Here is a 25,648-nt window from a genome sequence, read left to right on the forward strand (position 1 = left end):
CCCCGCCTCGGACGCCCCCGCTTGCCCTCCGCTCCGCGGGGCCGGGCGCGACCAGCCGCGCCCTCCGCCGGCGCGCAGCGGCCGCGGGCAGCTCCCCGCCTCAGGGCTCCCCGGCTCCTCCGCACTTCCACGGGGCAGCTCGGCGTGTGCCCGCGGGAGCGGGGAGCCGGGGCCGTGTGCGCGCATCCTGCGGAGCAGACCGGGGGACGGACACGGGGGACCCGGTGCCCGTTCCTTAAAGTCGGGCTGACCTCTGTAATGAGTTGGTTATGTAGGGCAGCAGCCGGCCCTCCTCCGAGGTGTAAAGTAATTCTGAAATTGGGCTGTAATAGCCTTCTAAGGGAAAGAGTGGTGTGGGGAGCTATGCATGCATCGCACATAACGGGTTAGGTTTGGGTGAATTTCCACTGCAAGATCTTCCTCTTAAATTTGTTGTGATATGGTTAAAAGTGCTAGTATCTTTCTAAAAAAAATTGATGGATTCGGACCTTAATGGGTTTGGAGTCTGATATAGCTGTTTTGCTTAATACCTTGCTGCACGCTGTTGGGGTGGGAAGTCAGCTAGCAAAATCTGAAATTCATGCTTGTATCCGTGAACTGAATCTTTAGTCAGATCTGTTGGTTCCTAGAGAAAATGAAGGCAAAGAGCCGGGTTCACTCAGCGGCTTGTGGGGAACCTGGCACTTCTCCTGTTAACTTAGAGGCGATCAATCTTCATTGGGATCAGACAGACCATCACGGAAAACACACAGCCTGTTTGTCTTTATTATAGGGGGCTTTGTTGCATCATGGGCTGGAGAAATTCCAATTTGGACTTTTGTCCAACAGATTTGCGATCGGATGGGGATAAGTTGATGGTATTTCCAACCCAGAGCCATGAAATAGCATAATTACTGGGTGACTTTTGAGGAAACAGTCTGTGAAATAGGGAAAAAAAAGAAAGGAAAAAAAAACTATGTAAGGTTGTGGGGAATGAGGGCTAATAGAAAGACTGAGGGAGAAACAAGAGGAAAAGTGGAAAACTGAGGACAGGGAAGGACAAAAGAAAATCTGGACTGTATCATTTAATCAACAAGGTTATTGTGCTGTGTGCATTAAAATGCAATCATGCTGTATTCTTCTTCTTACTAGACCAAAGCTGACATTATTATTTTTTTCCTCTTTACATTCGAGGTTACGATGATAGAGAAAATGATCTCTTTCTCTGCGACACCAATACCTGTAAATTTGATGGGGAATGTTTAAGGATTGGAGACAGTGTGACTTGTGTCTGTCAGTTCAAGGTAAGAAGATTGATAACTTCGTTCTCTAATTCACTAATGAGAATACAAATCAAGGATCTCCCTTTATAACCTATCACTTGGCAATTTATTTCTCTACGTGCAGAGAAGTTAGAGGGAAAATCTGGTAGCATGTATAAAAGCTGGCAGGAGAACCAACTGGTGTCAAGAAGACGTAAGTTTCTCTGAGAAAATGCAGGTGCTGTGCCTTTAAATGTCCCTTCGGGTCTGCAGTTTCAGGTTGTGCATTTCTGATTTTGCGTCTCTGCCCTTTTAACAAGGATTTAGAGTCCTTTCTAAATTCATTTCTGATACAGATCATGGCTTATTGTATTCGGAGTTCTGATCTAGTTAAAGAAATGGATCTGTAATGTGCTTATGCGATATTTTCAGGAAGGGCTGCATAGTGACAATGCTTCTGCCTGTTTATCTGCCCAGCTGATCAGATTAAAGAGCAATCCCTCTGTTCCAAAATCATGAACTTCCTTTAGGTTTTATATAGTTTTAGGGGGGCTATAACTGAGCAGTAGGGTTTTTTTCCTTCTATTTCTTCTCTCTCCCTCTTGCAGCTACATCTAAACCTCAGGCATTCTCAAAGTCAGACGATTTCATTATGAAGGATTTCATTTAATGTGTTTTAGCCAACTCACAAACCAGCTGTGCTTTACATAATGACCTGAATAAAAACTGAACAAATTAAAGGAGTTTTAAGCATGTACCAGCACGTGTTGTATATACGTTTATGCCCCTGTGGTTTCTTGCATTTTAATGTGAATCTGTGAAGTTGTGGAACTTGTAACACTGATTTGAGTGTTTACAGTAGAGCAGGCCAAATAGTGCACAGTTCAAGATCGTGCACATCTGTAATGATTAATTTATTATTGAGCTTTGATAGACTATTCGCTTTGAAGCATGACAAGTATCATTTATATTTCTAGAGCCAAATGTGTCTTCAGAGAAAAAAACCCAAGTGATAAATTTCTTCATTAAAAACAAGGAATTTTCTGTGATAAGAACAAGGCAGTTGTTTGCTGAAGTGCTTGTGTTTCTTGTGTTGGGAAAGAATTTATGTTGACCATGGGTTTTTCTTACTCTGTTTCTAGTTTTGCATGCAGTCAAATATTCAATGTGAGAACGCTGTTCTGAGCATTTGCCTCGGCTCAGCATGTGCAGTGATTTAAGGGTCGGTCTGTTTCCTCTTTCTAAGAAAAATCTGTAACGCAGTGAGATGACTGTGATTTGTCCCATTGCTCAGTGGCAAGCTAGGGCAGATGTTGTGCTGTGATCGTTGGGAACTTAGAGCAGCTACAGAGAGCGCTTGGCTCTTGTCTTTGGCCCCAGTTTGGTGTGGCTATTTGGCATAAAGCAGCGGACTCGTAGCCTAGAAGGAGCAAATGTGGATGCTTCTGTCGTCAGGGAAGAAGGTGCTGGGAGCGCCGCTTTCCCAAGACAGAATGGTGGTCCCTGTTGATTCAGGGTAAATGAAGCTCAGTAAACCTCCCTGGGCTGCGGTGTCTCTTCTTCGAGAGGTGAATGCTATCTATGTGCTGAGTAGAGAAGAGCACTTCTCTAGGGGGCAACTGAGATTTAAGGAAATCGGGTAATTGGTGTGTGAATATGTAAATGAGATCCAAAGAATGAGTTGGACAGTAGTGGGGCTGAGCGCTAGTAAATGAGTTGAAATCAGCAGTAATTTTTGGTTTCAGGGGCCTTTGGATCAGGCCCTATAAACACTTGGAGCTCTTTGTCTTGATTTGAGCCCTCTGTGGAGCCGCAGGGCTGGCTGTGACCTTGGAGGGCAAATTACCTGTGGCTGATCCTGTGCTGGCGGTGCGGTGCCGGGGGCTTCTGTAGTCAGACACGTCTGCTTTGATACAGGCAGAGCTGGGGGGATGTTAGCTCCTCTTGTAACATCAGTGGACAGTGTGACAAGCCAAAACGATATGCCACCAGAGTAGAAAATTAATTTCTAGTGTGGCATCTGAGTCCGGGCAAGTAAAGCAGAGCCGGTCAGGTAATTTATGTCACGAGTAAGGGGGTCCTCCATCAGAATTCAGGTCCCCCGTTTCAGTGACAGCTCTCGGGGGTGATAGTGAGCAAATCAATAGCAGACTCCTCGTCACTATAATTACTTTTTATGTTTTCTCCAGAATTTGCCAGGGGCTTTAACTGCAGCTTGAGAGAACAGACAAGGACGGAAAGCTAATTTTGCTTCCATACTGTTGAAAAGTCTGGGGCTGGGGGTGGCAGAAATGGGGAGCAGGGCTGCTGCAATTTGGCTTTGGGTTTTTTCAAACCAGAATCACAGGTGTATCCTATCTCTCTAAGTGGGGTTAAAAGTTATTGTTACTTGCAAGGCTGAACGCAATCAGACTGCTCTCCAACACCTGAGTTAGGCTTCCATCCCTGGAGAGCAGACAGGCGTGTGCTAGGAAAGGGGTTCATGTTGGTTGGTTCTCTTGTTGTACTCTTCTGCAAAATGATATCCCTTTCACTGACTCCTCATGGTGAGACATGTATCGCATTGGAAAACACCATGTCCCGCTCTAATCAGTAAATGCAGACCCATTCCCTGCTCAGGGCAAGCCCAGATCTTGGTGTCCGTAGGGAGGGAAGACTTTGGGCCAGTGCTGGCTCCAGCAGTGGGGCTGAGCATGGGGGAAACCACCACCCCTTCCCTCCCAAAGCAAACTCAATGGGTCTACCAGAAGGTGACCAAGTTGTGCCAGGAGGCATGTGGTTGGAGACACAGCTTCCTGGAGTCTGGACCTTAGTCTGCCCAAAGCCATAGGTCTGGCAGCCTGGGTTTTCTTCCCTCTTAGATTTCATCAACATATCCAAAAATATACCGGAGTATTTCTGTCGATGTGGCATGTCTTTTCTCTTTAATCACCAAGACTGTGGGCATTCACTATTTTGTAGGTGAGGAAGGAGTCCTGTTTTCATGGGTGTTGGATCCCTCACAAGCTTCAGTGTTTCTGGAGCTGGAACATCACCTGGCCAACTTGCAGCTTTATATTGTATTTCCGGAATACATTTTCGTGCTACTTGGTTCGAGACGTAGGCGGTGTTTTGGGAGTAGTTAATCCATGGGAGTAGGAGGAGGTCAAATTTATAAGTGTTAGCAGGGTAAGAGTTACACAGGTTATAATTTTATTTAGGAAATAAACCTTATGCTTTCAGCGCAAAGCACTGACCCCGACACTTGCAAAGCTGGTTTGTCTCTGGCTGTGATAGTGGGCACTTGAGGCTCTAGTGCTGGGGAAGGCAGCCTCTGACTGATGCTGATTGAATAGGATATGTCCATTTCCCTTCTCTAAAAGCTGTATTTTACAAACCTGTGTGCATAAGAAGTGGACAGTATGGTACCGCGCTGCTCGATTTAGTGGGAGCTTCGACATTATTTTCCCCAAGTGCTTGATCAGGCCTTACTTTAGGAAGGGAGAATCATTCTCAAATCTAGGGCTGGGTCTGTTGAGCCCTAAACTAATGCCAGAAGTGTGTCCCTAGGCTGAGGAGACTATGACAGTCGAGGTCTAATATCCTCCAGTACCAGCAAGGAGTATGTTAAGAGAGTGAAGTGCTGCGAGCACTAGATTCAGCGTGGTCAAGTACAAGTCCAACTCCAGCAGGTCATGAGTAACCTGGTGATGAACGTCACAACCTTCTCATCAGTGGTCTTGTTTTCTTTCCTGGGTAACTTCCACTACCCTTTCGTGGTGGCTTTCAGAGCTATCCCAGTTCAAAGCCAAGGCAGGATCCATCAAAAGAAGCTCTCACTTCTTTTGTTCCCTGTGGCTCATGAGCAGCTCCTAGGTTCCTGCCTTTTCCATCTGAATACCAATTGTACAAAGGCAGTGGTAGCAAGAATGGGCAGCAGATGAAGAAATGCTTCTGGGTCCAGCACAGTTTGGGAAACAAAAGGCAGCGCCAGCTGAGCTCATCTTGGAGTACCTTCCATCCCCACTGGCTGAAGCCACAGTCAACTGTGGCAGGAGCCACAGGAGAGATGGGGAAACTTCCACCCTGAGAGTTCGTCCTTCCTGGAGCCCCGGTGTCTTTCAGATGGGTTTTAAAGCAGCAGCTCTGTCGCTCGTTTCTGCGGATCAGGATTTCACTCTCGGTCTGTACGCTGCTAACGCGGGGCCGGCTGGCCTTTCGGATCTGCAGCTGAGACAGTGTAAAAGATCGCTGCTTGCTCTGGGCAAATCCAGCAGAGAGTTTGCCACTGCCTTTCTGGGGAAGAGGAGCCAACATTGTTTCTGCACGGAACAGAGCCTGTTGAGATACTTTGGGCCAAATTCTGCACAGATTGCTCTGGCAAAAGCTCCTGTCAGCGACAAGCAGATAGCATGTCTAAAGCAAGCATGATTTGATCCTTCGTGCTTTAGAAAATTCACATGATTGTGTTCATTGTCCTGGTTAAGTGTTCCAGATCAGCCTCCAGCAATTGCTGCTGAGCTTCTGGATGAAGTTGGCATTTTCTGCTAGAAACACTGCTCAGATTTGGAACATAATGGTGAAAATAGCATAGAAACACTTTGTAATCAATCTTTGCACGGAGGAGCCCTTCGTTAGGAGCAGAAGGAGAGGATTTCTACTGTTGTGGCTGCTGGTTTTCTTTCTTATTCCAAGGGAAGAGAGTGCTGGGGGTGGGCAGCAGCTTGGGAAGATTGAAGAAAATACAATGCATAAGGAAAATGGCATTTGATTTGGCCCAATCAAAATGTCACTCTGACCAACTATGAATAATTTCTTGGCAGCTGCTTTGTATGGAGGCCTGCAATTAATGCAATCTATGCAATTGTTTGTGTTAATCACTTCTGTAGTCATTCACTTTGAAGCATATTTGATGTTTATATCCCTGGAAATTCAGTTCTGCGTTACACTTTGTGGCATAATACAGCTAAATAGGAAGTACGATTTCTTTTTAATTTTTACTTGGATTTAAGCAGAGGTGAGCATTTGTAAATAATAATTGTGATCATTCCATTTGTTATAATTAAACAATGAGGCATACCAGGAGTACAGTAATCATGAGATAATCATATCCCTGATATAATTACCGTGTACAGGGTACATCCAAGTATTTCTAAGCATCGGAGTGTGATTATCTTATGATAACTGTGCCCGGTAGGTTGCCCAATTTTCAATATAAAACGGAATTATTTTTATTAAAATGAACGAGAGACAGGGCAGAGCTGTCTTCCAGCGGCAGAGGGAACAAAGCGGGTAGTTTGGGGGGCTGGGTGGGAGTTTGAGCTGTCGGGGGGTGCGTGGTGTGAGTAAGTTCTGCGCTCTCCGGCGCGCGGGCTGAGCCGCTGCGGTGCTGCTGCTGCTCCTGCCCGCTGGCCGCTGCGGGGAGAGCTTGGACCTTCACACAGCATCCCGGCCACAGCTCGCCGGGAGCAGGAATGCCTCTGCAGAAAGAGGGATGGGTTTTGATCCTAGGTCTCTCGGAAATAAATTCCCTCTGTCCAATCAGTTCTAATTACAGCTAAGCACTTAAATAGAGAGTTATGCACACACGGACGCTTCTGTGTGCGCAGGCGACTCTCTGTAGCAGTGAGGGTGGGTATGTGCAGGAGGAGGGGAAAGCAGAGCCTGTTCAGTACAGTTTGTCTGTTGCCATCCAATGGAAACACGTGAGCTGCTATTGCAGAGCGAGGAGATGTTTGCCTTGCCCATATTCCTTCCTGGGGAATGCCCCCTCCTCGTTCTCGCAGGGGGAGGCTTCTCTGGGGGCAGCTATTGAACACTTTGCCTGTTCAGATACTCTTTTCCCTAACCCTTTAAAGTCTGCCTTACGCTGCTATATGCCTTTGGTCTTTTTTAAAATCCCCCCCTCCCTCTGCCTTGGTAGCTGTAAGTGTGAAGAGGAGAGGCAGTGTCTCCCTCTGTGTTGCTTTCCCAGGGTATTAATACTGGAAGGGGAAGGGGGGGTGGTGGGGGTGACACCCAGATGGATGCTGTGCCACCCCGCTTGTGTGACTGACGCTGCTGCTCTCTGTCCATTTCCACCAGTGTAACAATGACTACGTGCCCGTGTGTGGCTCCAACGGTGACACCTACCAGAACGAATGCTACTTGAAACAGGCTGCCTGCAAGCAACAGAGTGAAATACTCCTGGTGTCCGAAGGATCGTGTGCAACTGGTACGTATAACGTGCTCCTGTAGACCTGGCTATGCCAACCTCTGGGTGCCAAAAGCCATTTGAATCCCTGCTTCAAATTCACTACAGGTCAATACTTTGGCATAAGTTTTAGGCATAAGAATTTGCTGCCCTCCTTCCCTTTTAAGTAAGTAACTTAGTATAGGTTCACAGTCTATGATAAAGTATACCCTTAACACTGTTTTGAAGAGCACAGCACCAAAGTTGATTTCTTTTTTAATACATATCTTGTGCTCCTGATCATCCTGTCCAATTCATGCACTTCTGAGCTGTTACGACAAGTAACTAGAAGCAGATTAATGGAGCAGATGTCTGATAAATGGGCATCTGGATTACCACAGACCTCTTCATAATCTGGAGAGATAGAACTAGAGCATTATTGCCTGCAATCCGGTTTCTTAGGTTTTTTTCCTATGTGTGTGGGGCCAGGTTCCCAGCTGGTTTGATTCAACAGACCACTGGTTGTAATGAGCCCTGCTAATTTATAGCAGCTGAAGGTTTGGCCCAAAACACACTTCTTATTTTTTTGTTGTTGGAAGAAATCATTAAAGAGTGTGTGTGAAAACTGACTGGCATTTGAGACATCTTTGCTTAACTCTGAGCATCGTGAGCTATTTGTGTCTCTGCTTTTATGAGACAGCTAGATAGGTGAATGAGCAAAATCAGTCAGGAAAACCGAGTTGCTTATGTGCAGGAGTTCTTGATGTTTTTCTTTTGTGCTCAGTATCTGTTAGAGGTGGGCAGTGAAGTTCACTTGAAAAGAGCAGGAGGAGTAAGTCTTTGTTCTTGAGAGAGTTCTTTAAACTTAAAGCAGAATTTTTTCATGGCTGAGGATGGAGGAGTCAATAAAAAGTGCATTAGACAAACTTTTTTACAGTGCTGTAATTTTGTGTTTCCTACACCTGAGAGAGAATAAACTTCTTTCCCTGGAAACTGTCCCTTTCTGAAACTGTTCCCTGACAATTTTCAAGAGGGGAAAAAAGCATACACTACTTTTTTTTTTTTTGTCTATAAATTGGTATTAAATGGAGCTCAGGCTGACAAAGCCTATTGTGATGTAGGATCTGTTCAAATTAATAAACTCTCAGCAGAGCAACTGTTCTTTTTTGGCTCAAACTTTTTGATTAAAGGGATAACTTCAGTGCATTGCTACATCTTTTCTTAAACTTGCTTGCCTACTGGCAATGGCTGTGTTGGAATCGTTCCCTGTGAAACACAACGTGAATTTCAGAAAAAGAGGAGGGAAGAAAGGAAAAAAAAAAAAAAGGGGGGGGGGGGCTTTCTTCAAGTCTTGGTCATTTGGTGTCTTTTTCCTTCTCCCAAGGAGGAGGCTCAGTGGAGAAAGGAGCAGCCATGTACCTCAGGTTTTCCCTGTGGGATGGGGCAGAGAGAGGGTGCACAGGACCATCGGAGACCTGGGCTGCTGAGAGTACTCCAGCAGCGGGCAGCCCTCCTGGCTGTGACTGGCAGGGGTCTGGGCATTGAAGGGTAAGGGCAGGAGGAGAGATAGGAGGTCCTTTTCCTCCAAAGAGCCAAAGAAAATGGTAGTTCATCATGGCAAGTGGGTGACAGGCATTCATTATTTTTTTTTTTTGCTGGGGAGACCTGGCACACCTGGAAAAGCAGCGCTTCCCAGGGCCATGAGGGCATCTCAATGAGGACACCTTTCATTCCTTGGTAGCTCATTTGGGAAAGAGCATCAGGGCAGAGGAAGCATCACACTATCATTTTCTGTTCTCTTATCCAGCCCCCTTTTGCATCTGTCCCACGCAGTCTTGCTGTGTAAATTTACTGTTTTAAGCCATTCTTGTGACAGGTTTATTTAAAGAAAGGTTTTCCTTTTTTTAACTTTGAACCTTGATGGCATGTACAAACCAGTTCAGATCCACCAGACCTTGCTGACAGTGAACTAGATCTAACAGTTCATAGGGTAATTGGATCCCAAAGCAGGCTTTTCAAACTCTTTGTTTTAATCTTGATGCTGATGGATGCTTAACCCCTCCACTAAGGGGGGGGAGGATGGGATGACAACCTCCCCCCCTTCCCTGCGAAAGAAACTCCTCTTATGGATTATTTCTGGTAACCCAACATGTGTGTGCATTTCTGTGCGTTACCTTGCTTAGAAAGTTTTGTAGTGAAGCTCTGGGCTTGGCAACTTCGGGATGTTGCACTTTCTAAATTTGTGACTCTCCTCATTCCAGCCAATAAAACATCAAGCAGAGAAAAAAACAAAGGGTTTTGAAACTCGGCAACAACCTGAAGAAAAATAGCATTTTAATCATTTATCTAAAGACTTTGAATAATAATAATTTCAGTGTTTTATTCCAGCTAGTTCTGATCTGATGTCACTGTTTTGTAAAGATAATGACATGAATTTTCAATTGGTCTGGCCTCAAATAAAGGGGTTAAATAATGATCTTTGATGGTGAGGGTTTAGTAGTGGCCAAGTGAAGTAATTTTGCACAACTGTTGGTATCAAAGCTTTATCAGTCTCAGTACAACAAAAACGAGGCACAGGCTTATGAAGATGTTACAGCACTCCAGGGCTTATGTTATTTTAGTCTGATACAGAGACTTTAAAGAAAAAGAGTTGAGCCTAAGATGGCTTGAGTGAACTACGTTCAGATTAGATCTCTATAATTTACCCAGGGATGACATCAAACGTAAGGTACACTGTAATGCACTTAACTGAACAGTCTTGCTTTGCATGCTTACAGGACATACTGTAGCACATGAATATAAATTTCTTTCTGTTCTTTTCTCAGATGCTGGCTCAGGATCTGGGGACGGAGGTAAGAGCCATCTTTTAATATTTCTGTGTTTATGTGTACATCCATTGTCTTTCACAGTTTCAGATTGTAAGTGGATATGCTTTTTAGTTCAGTTGTTACACTACATATTGTCTTTCATTTTGCTTTTTCTCTGAAAACGGTGGCATTTTGCATTTTAGTCAAACTGGAACCCAATAATGACATGCTGTTTTCTAGGGAAATTCAGAAAGCTGTGTTACTTCTATTAGGACTTGGAATTATTCATAGGTTGTGCTAGGAGCTCTATCTCCATCTACTGTTACAGTTGCACTCGTTTGTTTTATGTTTAGAGTAATATTTCTTTTGTTTTTAAAACATGAGCTAAACCCTCGGTTCCTCCTCACAGGAGGATTCAAGCCAAATATTTTGTGGTAATGGAGGGCATTCTTTCAAAGATATGAAGAAATGTCACAGAGGAAGAACAATGTGTTTTTATAAGAACAGCAGCAGCAAAAATGAACATGGATATAGTCCAAACACTTTGCTGCATATAGGGGATACTGTAAAATGTAGGCCAACTTGCATTTAAGTTTGGTGTTTTTTTTTTTTTTTCTTAGGTGGTATTATTTATGGATTTGCTTGTGTAACACTGGGTCTAGGGTTTGTGACTGATCCTTCTTGGAAGTATAAGTGTTGGGTCTGGGGAGTGCCCTGCCTTGGGGCAGGGAACATGACTTTTGGGGAGCTACTTGCATGGTGGGGCTGGTAGGTTAGGCTTCTCCAAGGCTGGGAGGGCCAGGGCTAGTTTGGGTGCTGTGGTCCTTAAGAGTTACCCTCATTTCTGCCCAAGGCCCGAGTAAGCTCTAAGAGCCCCTTGGCAGGGGAAGGGCAAGGTCAGCATCAGTCTGGGATACTGCTGGGCTCCTCTGGCTGGGGCAGCGACCAGGAGCTGAGCCAGCTTTCTGCAGAAGATACACACAGCAGGTCTGGGCTCTTACCCAGTTTCATGGCTGCTCCTGGCTGGTTTTAGGTTTTTCAAATACAGACCCATTATTTGGCAAAGTATCACCTAGTCCTCTTGTAGTTTTGGTAACCAGTTTATTAGAAAGCGCAAGTGTAGGTAAAGTATTATTTCTACCTATGGTCAACAACATGAGCGTGAGGCACTTGCAAGGGACTTAATTTTCCAATATTGGACTCAGGCTGTTTCTAGAAATCAGGACACTTTAAGATGTTTCAAATTTGGCTCCCAAGAAAACCCACAATCTAAAATATTGCTATTTGTTTTCAAAAGTTTTGTCTAGTTATTTGTATTTTACTCTAATGTCCTTTTAAATTGTCTCTTTAATCTGTTAAACCAAAGATATTCCTTATTCAGTGCTTAACAGAAATGTAAAATTTGATTTATATTTCTGATAGTGTTCTTATGCATATGGCCAGTAAATAAGTTTTTGAATTAAAGTAGTCACGCAAAATTCATCATGTATGTACGGAGGAAAACAGATAAGATTTCCGGTTTTATAGCTGGGGAAGGTGGGGAAACAAATTTGGCCACTTTCTAACAGTAATGAATTCCATACTGAAAAAGTCTAGGAATTTAAAAGCATGATTTCCAAACAGCGTCACTTTAAAAGCTGAGTCTGGCAAAAGACGAGCAGGATAGGACCTTGGGGACTGACTGGGCAGATAGTAAGGGAGCAGATTTGTGAAGGAGACAGAACCAAGTTGGTGCGTGTGTTTAAAGGTCTACAAAGCTGCCTTGTATTATTCAAGATTTAGTAGGCAGCCACGGCTGTTCTTAAAGTACAAAAGTATATTTATGTGCCCTAAGAAGCTAAATCCAGCCAAGTAAATGTTGTCACTACATCACTCTTTACTAGACACGGTCTTGTTGTAAAAGCTATAATAAATTTTGGATGTCATCACAGTAAGTCTTGTAAAATCCACTTCAACAATCATGAGTGGGATGTTTTTCTATGAGAAGCCTGTGATCTTAGGCAATCTTGTGTGTTTCCTGTTTTCATGAAAATTTTCCTTTCTTGCACTCCTTCAAGAAGTCTTGGTTAACAAACTGCTAACCAATGTAGCATCATTTTTTTGCAAAACTACAACCATAGGGACCCTCCTGTCTGGCTATACCTCTGTCTAAATCAGAGAGTGGTGCTGGTGTCAGGAGTGCTGGGTATGTCTGCAGTGAGGTACCTAACAGATCTTGGATGCTGGGAACCCTTAGGAACAGCCATTCCCTTGCTAATTTGTCATATTTCCTGTTGCCGATGCAGGCTAGTGCAACACTTCAGCATTGCTGTTGGCTCTATGTTGCATCTATATATGTTGTGCTTTTCAGAGCTGGCAGACTTTCTGGCAAAGTTCAGTTTGGTGTGGCTGTTGTGGTCTGTCTTTGGGAGGTTTGTTGAAATGGGGGAGACCCAGGCTGGGACCCCTGGGGGACCACTATGGGTATGGGCAGGCTGAGCACCACCTTCTGGGCATGGTGGATTAGGAGGCTCTGGCTGAAAAGATTTTTCGAAAAGGGGAAGGGTGGGTGGACTTCTACTTGAAGGTACCTAAAAGACCTAATCCTTTACTCTGATTTGCTGAGGACTGTCCTTAGCCTCAGGAATCTCTGCCTCTCAACACTTTACCAGAGCCCTTCTGTATTACTCCCAGGGGTTCCCTTAGTGTTTTTGTGTATGACTCCACAAGCTGTGAGATGAAGGAAACCAGCTTTTCATCTGAGTTATATCTCATTGGATTTCTTGGGTTGGATTTGTTTGGTCTGATAAGGTACACATCTAATAGGAAATTAACTCAAATTGCAAACTGGTAGAGGACATCATGTTTTTCTGGTTCTTGGAACATAGCAAGTTTCTTGCTCTGTGGTGGTTTCCCCCATGACTGATACCAGTTGAGCCCTCAGTACTGCTTCTGACTCAATGGAGCTCTTGTGAAGCAAAATGCTAACCCGTTGATTCTTCAGAAATTGCTGGAAAGGGTGTGGTGCAATGGACAGGCACACACAAACACGCAGTGTGGTCACACAAGCCCCCTTTTCTCAGGAAGCTGGCAGAGCAGAAGCAGTATAGCCAGAGGCTGTGTTTTGCCTGCCATGTTTCCCTTCCACGCATTCGTATTCATGTGTGCAGAGAAGTCTTCTCAATTTATTATTTAGCATTTGGGGTTTTCTGCCTTACTGTCAGGGATGCTAGAATCAGAGGGGTCCCAGCTTCTTAGCACTTTAATGATCTTGAGGGCTTTCCAGAGGTGATCTAATCCTGCTTTATGCAGCAATAGCATACAAAAGTCCCCTATTTGTAAAGTAATGGGAGAATCTTAATCTCATTTGACTACTGAGCCTTTTGAGGATATCTAGTAAACGAGTAAGAACAGTAGGTGTTCAAATTTCTTACTGCAGAAGACATTTTTCCCTGTAAATGAAGACTAAAAATGCAGAATCAAGAGCCATTTCTGTTTTGATTGCAGAAGCTGGGACTATGGTTTGGAATTATTTAAAAACCCATATCCCAGAAAGATACTAATCAATGGCAGAAAGAATGAATGCGAAAGAGTTTATACAGAGAGTAATTTAAAGAGATTCCATTCATTTTCATCTACGCTGTTCTCTAGACAACTGGGTTTTTTTAGAACCCAATGATTCATGTTTTAGTCTTGAGCAGCTTCATAATGAATTCTTGCTCGTTTCCTAGCTTCCTTCAAACAGCAACAAACTCAAGATGCAGTATTTCATTATAGCCCTTAATGTGCTAAGAACACTTGGTTTCTTTTTTACTTTGAAACTCTTGGGTTTCTTTTTTACATCGAACACTTCTTTTCTCTCCCTGCATTATCTGTATTCTTAGCTCTGTTGATTGGCTTGTATTCATAGTCCGATGGATTTACTGTGGGTGTCTATTGCACTAGGTGTTTCCATGATCCCCAGCACAGCAGTGCATAAGCACCTACGTTGAATTCCTTTCAGAGCTTCATTCAATTTCTATTCAAGTCCTACTGACTTCAGTGGGAATTGCATGGGGCCCCTGGGTACGTGGATCTTATCCTAGTTTGATTTCTACGTTAATTCATTATGATCTAGACAAAAGCAGAATGAAAAAACAAGTCATAATTCATCAATATCATTGTCGCCATTTATTTTACAGTAGCATCTAGAGGTGCTAATTATAGGATCAGGAATCCAGTGTGGTACACCCTGATACTGTGAGGCACTTCTTCATGGTGAGGGAGAGAATAAAATCTGTGAAGTAGAGTCTGGATATCCAAGCTGGGCAAAGGCTGGAAGTTGCATCACACTTCAGCGACTGAATTGGGAATAACATGTGCCACTTCACAGCCAAACCAGTGCTCTGTCGTTAGGACCACACTGTTTGTCAGCAGACCCATATGTAATCCAGAAAAAATCATAGATTATACTTAGATATGTTCTTAAAGTTATTCCTAATTTATTAGACAAACATGGAAATGAACAACCTTAAAAGCCATCTTCTTTCCCTCCCTCTGTCTGCGTCTCTCGTTTTGTGTGTGTATTTTAAGGATGAGTGGCCTGTTTGTTTGTTCATTCTTTCAATTTATCCCTTCAATCTTATCCAGAAAAATTGAAGTCCTGCAGCTCTTTGTAGGTGCCAACATGTAGATTTAATGATAGATTTGGAATTCTGGTCTGCCTTTGCTGTTGGCTTAGAGATGTGTGAGTAAACACATACATATTATAAACCTGTGTGGAGCAGCAGTCATCTTGAAACAGTAAGGCAGAGAAAACAGGGAGGAAAAAAATTAACACTTTGAAACCTGTGTTGTTTTTAAGTCAAACTGTAACGCAGCACGTGTATCTTTTCTTTAATCAACAGGCAAATGGCTACTTTGACCCAATTGCATTTGTGCTTGTCTGCATGCTGATTTTGTATGACTAACTTGAATTCAACATCTCTGCTGCTTTTCCACCAATTTCCCTTTCTGCTTTATTACAAGGATGATTGATGGGCAGGGCTATGCAGAATACAATGAATATTGCTGTAAACACTGTCCTAGCAATAACACTTGAGCCAAAATACACTGTAAAACCTAGAGTTTATACACGGCTTGAATGAAGCAGTGTATAAAATGTAGTGCTTATAGACACACGCGTACGCACGTTAGCAATATATGGGCAAATACTGGGAGTGTTCTTGTTTAACTACTGAAAGAAAGGGAATGAATATTTTGAGCTACAGATCCTGTCCTTTCTTTGCCTGGGTGTATCTATTGGGTGATGCAGACTTCTCTCATGAGAATTTGGAATATCTGATGACCACATGTGCCATCATCAACTGCAATAAGGCAATAGGAAAGCTTCTTCTACTCTAATTTCATTTGGGATGTATCATTTAAAGCAGCATCAGAAGGTACAGAATCAACTATAAGCAACGTGCACTGACTGGGTAAATACCTCTGGAGGGAATGTTTAAATCTTAAATGATTGACCTGACTGTGGATGGTCAAATATACGTCTCTTTTGTTAAACAGGTTTTTACCTTGTTAACCTCAGCATGGCACCGAGCCCAAACCAATAAGCTCTTTGAAAGGCTGGGTTTATTAGCTCAGGCTCTTCACTGTCCTAACGTGATTACACCACTTCTAGTTCAGGGCTGGTGCACATCTGACCTATATAAGAGTTAGGTCGGGAAAAGGCAGTTAATGTCTCTTTGTGGCCTTTAAAAAATTAGGAAAGGATGAAGTTTGTATGTTTTTGTTGACTAGATGAGAAGCACTCAGGTATTCGCAAGTGCTGAATTTTTAGGTGCCTGCCACGGCATTTTATACTGGGTGGGATGCTGTAGCTCTTCTGTATGGGAACAACAGGAGTACCAGCTTTTAGATTCTTCTCAGGCTCTCATTTGAGCTAAGTACTGAGCTAATCGACCCTGCCTGACTGAGATGTTCCAGCAAATCCCCACAGCTCCTGCAGACTTGAAGCTCTCCAGGGCTATATATAAAGTACCAGTTGAGAGACACTGGTTTTGGATTAGTTGCTTGGGCTCTGCCTATGTTTTGCTTGCTGCTTCTGAAGTTAGAGTGCAAAAATCCCATGGAAAGTGATGCATTTTGTCCCTGTGCTTGCTTTGTTATTAATGAGCCAAAGTCCTTGCTGTGTTCTTGGAGTGGATGCACAGCTCTCCTCGAGCACTCTGTCAACACTGAGAAGTAACATGGGAAAGAGTTGACCCATAGTGGCCCCATTTTCATCTGTGGCCCCATTTTCAGCCATTCATGCAACACCCAAGGAAGTCAATAGAAGATGCCATAAAGATCAACAGACTTTGGCAGGTGAGAAGTAGGAATGACGTCCGTTCATAGCCTCTTTCCTAAATTATGCAGTCCTTTATGTTTTTTAGCACTTCTTTTAAGTAGTTCAGAGCACACAAGGAGACTGTGAATGGAAGATGGTTACCTACATCAAAAAATAGTGAGGATGCTCTAGTTTTGCTTCAAAATTCAAAACTGCCTGTCCACATCAAAATGGAGAGAAAAAAAATCCAAAATATGCTGTCTAATCATGTGCAATCTGTAAATCCACAAATAACTAAGTCATCAAACCAGCAAACAAATCCTATGATACTCTGGCAAACAGATTAAAAAGGAGGCATCTGATCACAAATACTCATTTATTGGTCTGTCATTGTAAACACAGAAAAAGAGAGACGTAGTGGACTATATTTGTCTGCTATGTCTCCGTAAACCTGGATTAATTTTCCCTGTGACAACTGTGGAGTCACTGGAGATTAGCTGTGATGACAGTGAGAGGCGAATCTAGTCCACCATTTCCCTCTCTTATGGAGGGATTCCTTCCTTGGGGAAGAAAAATGCTTCTCAAGCTTTCGAATGGCTCTATGAACCTTACTTCATGGAGTAAGAGCATGTGTTCAAGCACATGCTTAATTTTTATCACATGCTTAAATGCCGTTGACTTTAAAATTTCCTTCTGAATGTGGGTGTCTTGCAAAAGTGGGGCCCGAGGCAGCCTTGGAGTGACCAGAACTTCTTCAGATCCTTGTGCGTCTCTTGGTTATATACTCTGTGGTTCAGTGATTGAAGGAGCTGATTCACTATGCGCTTGCTTTGAACTGCTTTTGGCGTGACATAGGATTTTGTTAGATGCTCTCATGAGATGTTAAAAAGAACAAATGGGATGAAAGCTGCCAAGTCTCTCTCAAGGTTCATGTACTCGCTTCTCTTTAACTCTTACATTTCAGACCTCAGCTGCATCTAACAAATTGAATATATTCTGCATTAGATGTTTAAATTCCTTTTTGTCGAAGAGGCTCTCTTTCCTTTTGGAGATTGGGAAATAAAATGAAAAATTTTGCCTGTTGTTTTTGAAGTCAGTGGGAGTTTATCTTCAGGAATGACAGGACTGATTCCCAGACAGTTACCAAACTGGAGATTGCCACCTACTTCATGTAAATGCACATGCAGGACAAGTTTAATGAGTGCGGTGCAAGCTCAAGAATCCAGAACAATTAATAATCAAATCCAGCCAAGTTAAAATTTTATGGTATGGCACTACCAGTTCTTAAGAAGTTGCCACAAGTCTTTCAGCCTGGATTTTTACTAGAGTTGTAGAAGATGATTAGTTTTTCATTTAAAACATATACATAAAATGTTTTTAGGCCTCATTGCTCAGGAGACTACTTGAATAGAAGCCCAAAATGCTCAACAATGGAGAGATCTCAAAATTGCATTTTGAAAATAGCATGATTCGGAGAAGAAGAGGTCAAAACTCTCACATGATATTTCATATGATTTTTTATTTTAATGCCTTGGCCTTCTTGATCTCATTTGTTCTAGCTGCATGGGAGTCAGATAATGATGGGGCCTATTTAAACCTATTTAAAAAGCAGCTACTGAAGCAGGACCCTTTTTACCTCAGCAGTGCCAAATATCTTGCAGGCAGGAGTTTAAAGAGAGCTAGTTAAGAGACTTTAATGTTGGATTTTGGTAAGTCTGAGAACATGGGAAAGTTCTAAAGGCCTGAGAGAATTTAGGTTTGTGGGTATTAAAAGGGGTAGAGGAAAAAACCCCCACCTATTTATAGGCCTGTCGATCTGACGTTGATTGAGGTAAAGCAGGATGTGCAGACCCAGACCTGCTTAATAAAGCTTAATAAATGCTGAGCAATATGGGCTGAGGTAATAGATATTTGTTAACTAATTGAAATGTTATTTATGAAGCCTCAAGTTTTCGTGATAAAGAAAACAGTATTGATGTAATGCATGTGGATGTCAGTGAAGTATTTGGCATGCTGCTACATGCCACTATGATTAAGGAATAAGAATCATGCAAAATTAACGTGGTACACAATTAGTGGGGTAAGAATTGCCTTTCACAATGTAGTTACAAGTATATTTATTAAATGGACAGCACAGGGATCAGTCTCATGCTATTTGTTTGTTTTACCAGTGACCCAGGTGGGCACGTTATTTCCTCATTTGATCAGGTTCTCAGCAGATACAACTGGGGAAGTAAGAAATGAACGGTTCATTGACACAACCCAATCTGATTTATTAGGTACACTGGTGCAAGAGCAGGCCTTCTGATGTGGCCAAATGTAAAAGCCACAACTATAGAACAAAGACAGGAAACCAGAGGAGTGAGGTAGGGAAACCCCCCTGGAAACAGTGATGCTACAAAGAAAGCTGGAGCCTTGGTAGTTAGTGGGCTCGTTGTGAGAGTCCTCTGCAAACCCAGCAGGCCAAAGGGCCACCATTATCCCAATATATTTAAGAAGCAGACTCTTGAGAAGGGATAAGGATGCCAAATTACCTTTAGCGGAGGTGGTGCCTTCAGCTCTGAAGGGGAGAAGGCTGTGCACAGCCAAGGGTGGTGGCTGGCAAGCCAGCTCTGCCATGAAAGCTTTGATGCCCTTAGCTCTGCCAAGGGAAAGGCAAGGGGTGCGCAGGTCACAGTCAGTAAGTGCCAGTGTGGGGAAAACAAATGAGCACCGAGGCTCTTTATGCTGACAAACGAAGGTCTAATGAGATGCCAGGCTGGCAATTAAAGCTAGACTTACTCAGAGTAAAGTTTAGATGCATGTTTGTAAATGAAGGCAATAGCACATGCAAGTAAGTGATTAAAAGTTATGTGGGGATTCTGTGTCACTCAGATGTCTTGATTGCTCTGCTCAAACAAGGATGAATTTAGAAGTCCAGGGCTGCTGTCACATGGGAGGTCACAAAGGATGCTCAGTGGGCCCCTAATTCTAGATACCATTAAATTAGTTGTCACGTGAAATAGGCTGCTATTAGCTGATTTTGTTCAGCAAGATTTCCGTGTTAAGCAGTACGGAACGGGATTGATTATGTGGATATGTTTGTTCATTTCTGAACAAACAGAAATGTTTTTCAAAACAAAAGTGTTTTTCTCTCTGCCCTCTCCCTTCTCATTGTGCTCATTTACATATGCAGGTAATGTAAGAGATGTGGGCTTTAGTAGCAAGTGGAAAAACCTCATGCATAATGCTCTGCTAATTGCCCTGTGTTTAAAAACAGGCCACACAACACTGCGTTTCATTGTAAGACTTCTTTATGTTGTCTGGCACTGGATAACTTCGGCAGCTCCCAATCTCATCTGAGTCATGACAGGCCCATTTGGGCTGCTCTCTGTCCTAAGTGCTGCTCTGATTCCTGGTGTAAATACTTATCAACCCCCAGCTGGTGCTCGGAGGGAGCCCTGAGGAGGAAGATCACCAGCTCTTTCTGTAGGATCTGTCCAGGATCCTTTTCCTTCCTATTTCTCTTGATGTAAGAGGGTGAGAGCAGAGGGGAGGTTCGCACCCCAATAGGTCTGAAGTTGGAACCTGTATGATTATGATTAATTTGATTTTTATCTGTTGATTACAAAACCTCCCCGGCTTTGATGTATTAATGTATGTGGCGGGTTTGAGAGGTGGGGAGAAGGTACCAGAGTGGGCTGCAATTGCTTTGGCTCATATATGTCGTCCACTGGACAGAAGCGCATCTTTGTTACAATAGAGCCTTTATAAACTGCTTATTCTTTTGTACAGTGCCTGCAATTTTCATCAAAAGAGGAGGGAGACAGTTACATGAATCACAAGGCCGGTGCAGGACAAGTCTGTGCTGTAATTCATTTAGACAAATGTTGAAGTAAATTGATGGACTCAGGTTTGTTTAGATTAGTGGCCTTTTGAAAAATGAGTTGTCCTATGTGTACAATTTTTCAATCTGTTTACATCTAATTAGCTGTTCAGATTGGCTAAAATTAAGCAATGTCACTTGTAATGCATTCAGAGGTGAAGATATGATAAAATGGGCTCTTTTATAATCTCTTCAGCAAGTGGCTTGGAGCACTGGCACAGTGTGAACTGAGGGCGTATGGAAGATCAATCTGTAACATGGAATCAAATGTAATCAAGCTGCAATCTCACAAATGCAGTGAATAGTGTATAGCATTTCTCTTGTACTGGTTCAAAGAGGGAGCAAGTTTTTCCATCATCCTCTCTCACGACTGCTTTTCAGCAGATTTGCCTGCCTGGCTGGGGCATCAAGTTGGGGTGGCTGCCCCTGTGTGCTGGCATCTTTACCTGTTTTGCTATTGATTCCTGCGGGCTAGATATTCCTCCCTGGAGACAAGTCATTTGAACAGCTTGAAATCTAAAAACTGACTGCTGCAATGTCAGGTTTCTAATTCTGCAGCTCAGCTGACAGCTCTGGAAAGTCCCTATCAAAGGCAGAAAATACAACACTCTTCAGCAGACTTTGTTCTGCTACCATACGGCCTCAATTCTATTTTACTGCTCCAAAGCCTGCAGGCTTTTACATGTTTCTGACCAAAAATTCTGCTATTAATATGTAAGATTCTCAGCAATTAAGCTGCACTTATTGCTGCATCAGTGCTTTTAGACCGTGACCAGCAAGCAGCACCCTCTCCACAGCAGCAGCAATTTAGTTCTCGTGCTTAGTCATGGATACACATCGAAGGAGATTTTTGGCATGGGTTTTCTCAAATATTTTTTTTAAGTTTTTGTTAGTCTTTTCTTTCTTCCTTTGCTCTCCGAAGGCGTTTGCTAGTAATGTGCAGAGCACTCACCTGCCTTCCTGTAACAATCCCCGAGACTTATGGGATTTGAATATTTGTCAAACTGTGAGCTTCCCCGTGGTGAGCGTAAGGTGCTGTCACCTGGCTCCTGTCTCCAGCTCCCCACCGCGTGGCCCAGCAGTGCTGTCTCCTCTCAGCTGGCCATTCAGCCCCATAGGACATGGCATCATGGATTATGGGCAGGTTCCCCTGCCCCATTTGTGCAAGAGGGAGCTTCAGTGCAGCTGTGGCCCCCTCTTGGGTGTCCCATCTCTCTTCCTGTGAGCTGGTGTGCCAAGATCAGTGGTGATGCACCTGAGTATACATACAGGAAATGAAAGCTCAGCTTAGTGGCTCAGGACTTCAGGAGCAGGGTCCTGCTGTTCATTCAGGTGCCACAAAATCAGCAGAAGGGGGCCTTTAAAGGCTGGCTGGAGGATTGCCCTGTGAAGCCTTGGTGGCACTGCAGCTCATGGTATAGATGGCCTGGCCAAGCATTCCTTGGGTGGGAATCAGGCTGGAAGCTTCCATCTAGACAACAGCAGTGAAAAGGCCAGCTCGCACCTGCCCAGGCACCTTTGTCATCATCACCCCTTCTGACCCAGCTCCCTCAGGTACTGCCTGTAGCTGGTTTCTGGCTCATTACGTTTCCCCAAAACGATATGAGGGTGCTCAGTAGTTATGAGATGAGGCCATGAGATCTCAGGTGCTGGACCCGTGCCAAGTTTGGCTCCATCCTTGCTGTTGGAGCTCTTGCTGGCTTCGTCCCGGGGCTTTTCCTGCCCCTGTGGTGGTGACTGTCCCCTTGCTGTGGCCGTGGTGGCTGGGCCAGGCAGGGTTCCCTCGTGTCAGCAGGGGGAGCTCGCATCTTGCCTGTTCTGTGGCTCCTGGAAAAATATGTTTGGGTGTTTTCCTTTGATTTTTCATTTACCATTCACATGGTATGCTCTGTCAAGCTGTATCCTGTGGAGTGGATCAAATCTGAGTCTCTCAATCCCAACACTTCATCGTTCTTCTAAAGATGAGGGATGCCAAATGCCTAAGCAGTTTCTATAGGCAGCAGCAACAATGTTTGTTTCAAAACCAGAGCATTTTACATGGAGTGGAACTCTTCTACCCAGTAGAGTAAATGTGTATCTGAACCCATTAATGTTACTTAGGGGTTCAGGTTGGAAAGCTGCAGCATGCTGTAGCTCCTCTGCCATAAGGTACTATTTGCTGGATGTCTTTAGCTGGATGACAGGTGCTTTTGGGCTGAGATTTTCCTTATATCGTTCAGAGGGATTTTTTTGGATTCTCTTTTTATTTGAAAACAATACCATGAGCCATTTTTGAATTGGCAATAGCATGTATGAAGTGAAAGATTTTAAGACATCCATTCTTACTACTGAAAAGCAGCAGTTTTAACAGGCATAAGCTAGTGCAGGGCAGTCTTCAACAGGATTTTTCTATATTTTCTCTGTGCCTATCTGTGTATCCTCTACCTGAGGTTTATGTATCTCCTTTCCATCTCAACTCCTGTGCTTCAAAATTTGTTGGTTAAAAGAGGTGCTCTTGATTTCACTTGGCAGTAAGGCAGTTATGTTAAACTAAGCCTGTTTACAAGGGTCAACTAGATTAAAAATAATCTATGTTTGGTTAGAGTCTCAAGCCAGTGCCAGGGCTGACAAAAAAATGCCCTTAATTTGGAAATAATGCTGAGAAAAACTATTTGTAATTTATGTTTTGGAAAGAATATCTGAAGTCATTTTCTAGACCATTATAGCTATTTGAAAACAATTATAAACATATAACACAAGAAGGTTCAAAGTTGATAAACAAATGGAAGAACCCTCTATGCATAGTAGCCTGGAAATTCACCAGGCTACTTCATCCTATTTTCCTGAAGGTTTTCCTTCTTCATTCCTTTTCAACTTAATTCACAGGAAGGAAACATTTTGCTTTGTCTTAACTAAAGAATTGAACAGCTGCTAGGGGCAGGGAAAATGGTGGCACATTTAATCTTTCATGAGACGTTTCGGAAGTCTTTTCTTTCTTGAAGAGATTACTTGTGCAATCTATGTAATTAGGAATACACCCCCCCCGTTTCTCTTAGGCGATACAGGGTGGTGAGGTATATAATCTGTGTTTTCTCCCTCCCTCTAAAGTGCCGTGACTTCAGGATCAGGGCCTCAGCAAGTCATATCTGCTGTTTCTGTGTTTAATGGCATAGTAGAACGAACTGATGATATGCTATTAATTTAAAGGGCTGTAGAAGGAATGTAAGATCCTCAGCAGGCTCTAGTCTGACAGCAGGTGAGCAGCGTGGGGAGCTGTCAGATTGCACAAGTTGCTAAAGTCAGGTTAAATTAGTGCCCAGCTACTTGTACAGTGGTAGTAAGTGCTAGCACATATGATACAAGTGTCACTGTGTAAATCCCTGCGAATTCCAGTCTGAAATTAATGCACAGAGAATTCATTTAGCCATGTCACTTGTCAAGTGGCAGTGTCTCAGAATGGGTCCAGCAATGAAAATTCTTCGTGTATTGTAGGACTTGGTGTCACTTTTAGTGTCATTTGTAAAGGGTTAGACTGGTTCAGCTTGACGTCTTAGCTGAGTTTATAAATATGCGAAAAGTTCCAGCGACCCTCATTTTTGTTCCCTCTCATGAGGATATATTGTGAATAAGGTGCCATCATCTCATGGGGACGAAATTAAGCATACTTTTATAATCATGTACGTATGTAAAGAAGAGAAGGTGCTGCAGGGCACCCTGGCCTGGTGATCAGCTTTGGGAAACACTGCTCAGGGGTGCATTTTAGGTCTGCTCAAGAGAGGCAGTGAAGGAACACACTGAAGCACAGAAGAAAGAACCAGCAGTGAGAGGGGAAAGCTCTGCCCACTTGCTATGGTTGCATTGTTATCGTCTGGAAAGTTTTAGTGCCAGGGGGCTTCATAAAAGACAGCAATCCTGAAAATATAGTGGAGAAGGTTGTGTTAGAGAAATTCTCTTCCTTTAAGGTGAGCTGTTGCACAAAGCTGCTGTAACACAGCTCTTAGCAGTAGCAGCCAGTTCTGCCACACAGTTAAGACAAATGTAATGTACTACCAGAGGCAGCCAGCAGATGCTTTATGTAGATTTTAGTCAGCTGCTGGCCAGATTAATTTTTGATATATATTACATTGTATTATTTTTAAACAAATATGTTTAGAAGACTAACCCTTTGCTAGCTTGAGTTTCTTCGAAGTGCACAACAGAGATCCCACTCTCTTGAAGGAAGGGCAAAAATTGTGCTTTTTAATAGCTCCTGTAATCGGTAATCACCAATTCACCATATAGTTTACAGGCGTTGTAGAGGATTAGCTACAGAGTACTCCAGAGGTGCTCTTCAGTTGTCATCCTACAGCTGACAATGTCAATTGAGGGAGAAGAATGTAGGTAAGAAATGCAAATTAGCCAAAGAGTGAAAATGCTGCCTTCTCCTTAGCTTGTCTTTCAAAAACACAAGATATAATTTCTGATCTTTTAAACCTACCCATGAATGAAAGCACATCAATGAGTGCTCCAAAACATTTGGCTACTAGTATCTCCTATATAGAACCCATTCTGCTTATTAAAAGCTGTGCCTCAGCTTTTATGCTCAGAATAGTAATATTGTAAAAAATTCAAGCTTTCAAGCCAACCACAGTATCCTTGTGATGAAAAGAAGAGAAAGGTCAGTGAAGCTTGTCCTTGATGAGAAACAATCCCAACTGATGCTCAGAAAACTAAAATGGTAAACTAAGCTGTGCTCACGTGTGGCAAACACCATCAAGCTTTTCACTCATTTCAACTGCTGCTGGACAATTCTTTTCAACTAGATCTAGCCTTCAGCTGGGCTTAATTGAGAAGCTGGTTTTGCTAATAAATTTGTATGAGTTTACTGGCCCTGGCAGTTTTCACTGTAATGCACTCAGTATATTATATTAAAAATGTATATCACAGCTGAAGCAGTTTTGTTAAACAAGCTTTAATGCAGCATCTGCTTATTTGTGCCTTGGGGATGTGAGACAACAGCAAACTGCTTACTGCTTGAGAAATCAGCACACCACCACAGGCGTTGCTCTGGTGTTAGAAGTCAGGGCAATGCCTTAATCTGGACGTGGATCAAATTGTTGTGTTGATAATTAGAAGACAATAAGCCTGCATGAAATTGAACCAAGATGTATTAAAATCAGGTAGTAATTCTCCTTAATGCTGACTGGAAGTAAGCCATGTCAGAAGGTAACCAGAATGCATTATTGTTTGCCATTATAAAAAGGTCCATTTAAATAGCTCTCTGTCACCTAGGGCTATTTAACCTTTTGTAGGTATGAGCATTACAAGGGAGCCTAATGCATA

General features: G+C 43.1%; 1 protein-coding gene across 1 annotated transcript in view; it reads left to right on the forward strand.

Moving 5' to 3' along the window:
* The window catches only part of TMEFF2 (transmembrane protein with EGF-like and two follistatin-like domains 2), a 134,916-nt gene that overhangs the window by 1,002 nt on the left and 108,266 nt on the right, over positions 1–25,648 (forward strand). The window contains exons 2-4 of the mRNA XM_014954156.1: positions 1,174–1,283; positions 7,305–7,434; positions 10,218–10,244. Of these exons, the coding sequence (XP_014809642.1) occupies positions 1,174–1,283; positions 7,305–7,434; positions 10,218–10,244 (267 nt within the window). The remainder of the gene's footprint in view (positions 1–1,173; positions 1,284–7,304; positions 7,435–10,217; positions 10,245–25,648) is intronic.

This window comes from Calidris pugnax, unplaced genomic scaffold, assembly GCF_001431845.1.
Source record: "Calidris pugnax isolate Ruff unplaced genomic scaffold, ASM143184v1 scaffold103, whole genome shotgun sequence".
Lineage (NCBI taxonomy): Eukaryota > Metazoa > Chordata > Aves > Charadriiformes > Scolopacidae > Calidris > Calidris pugnax.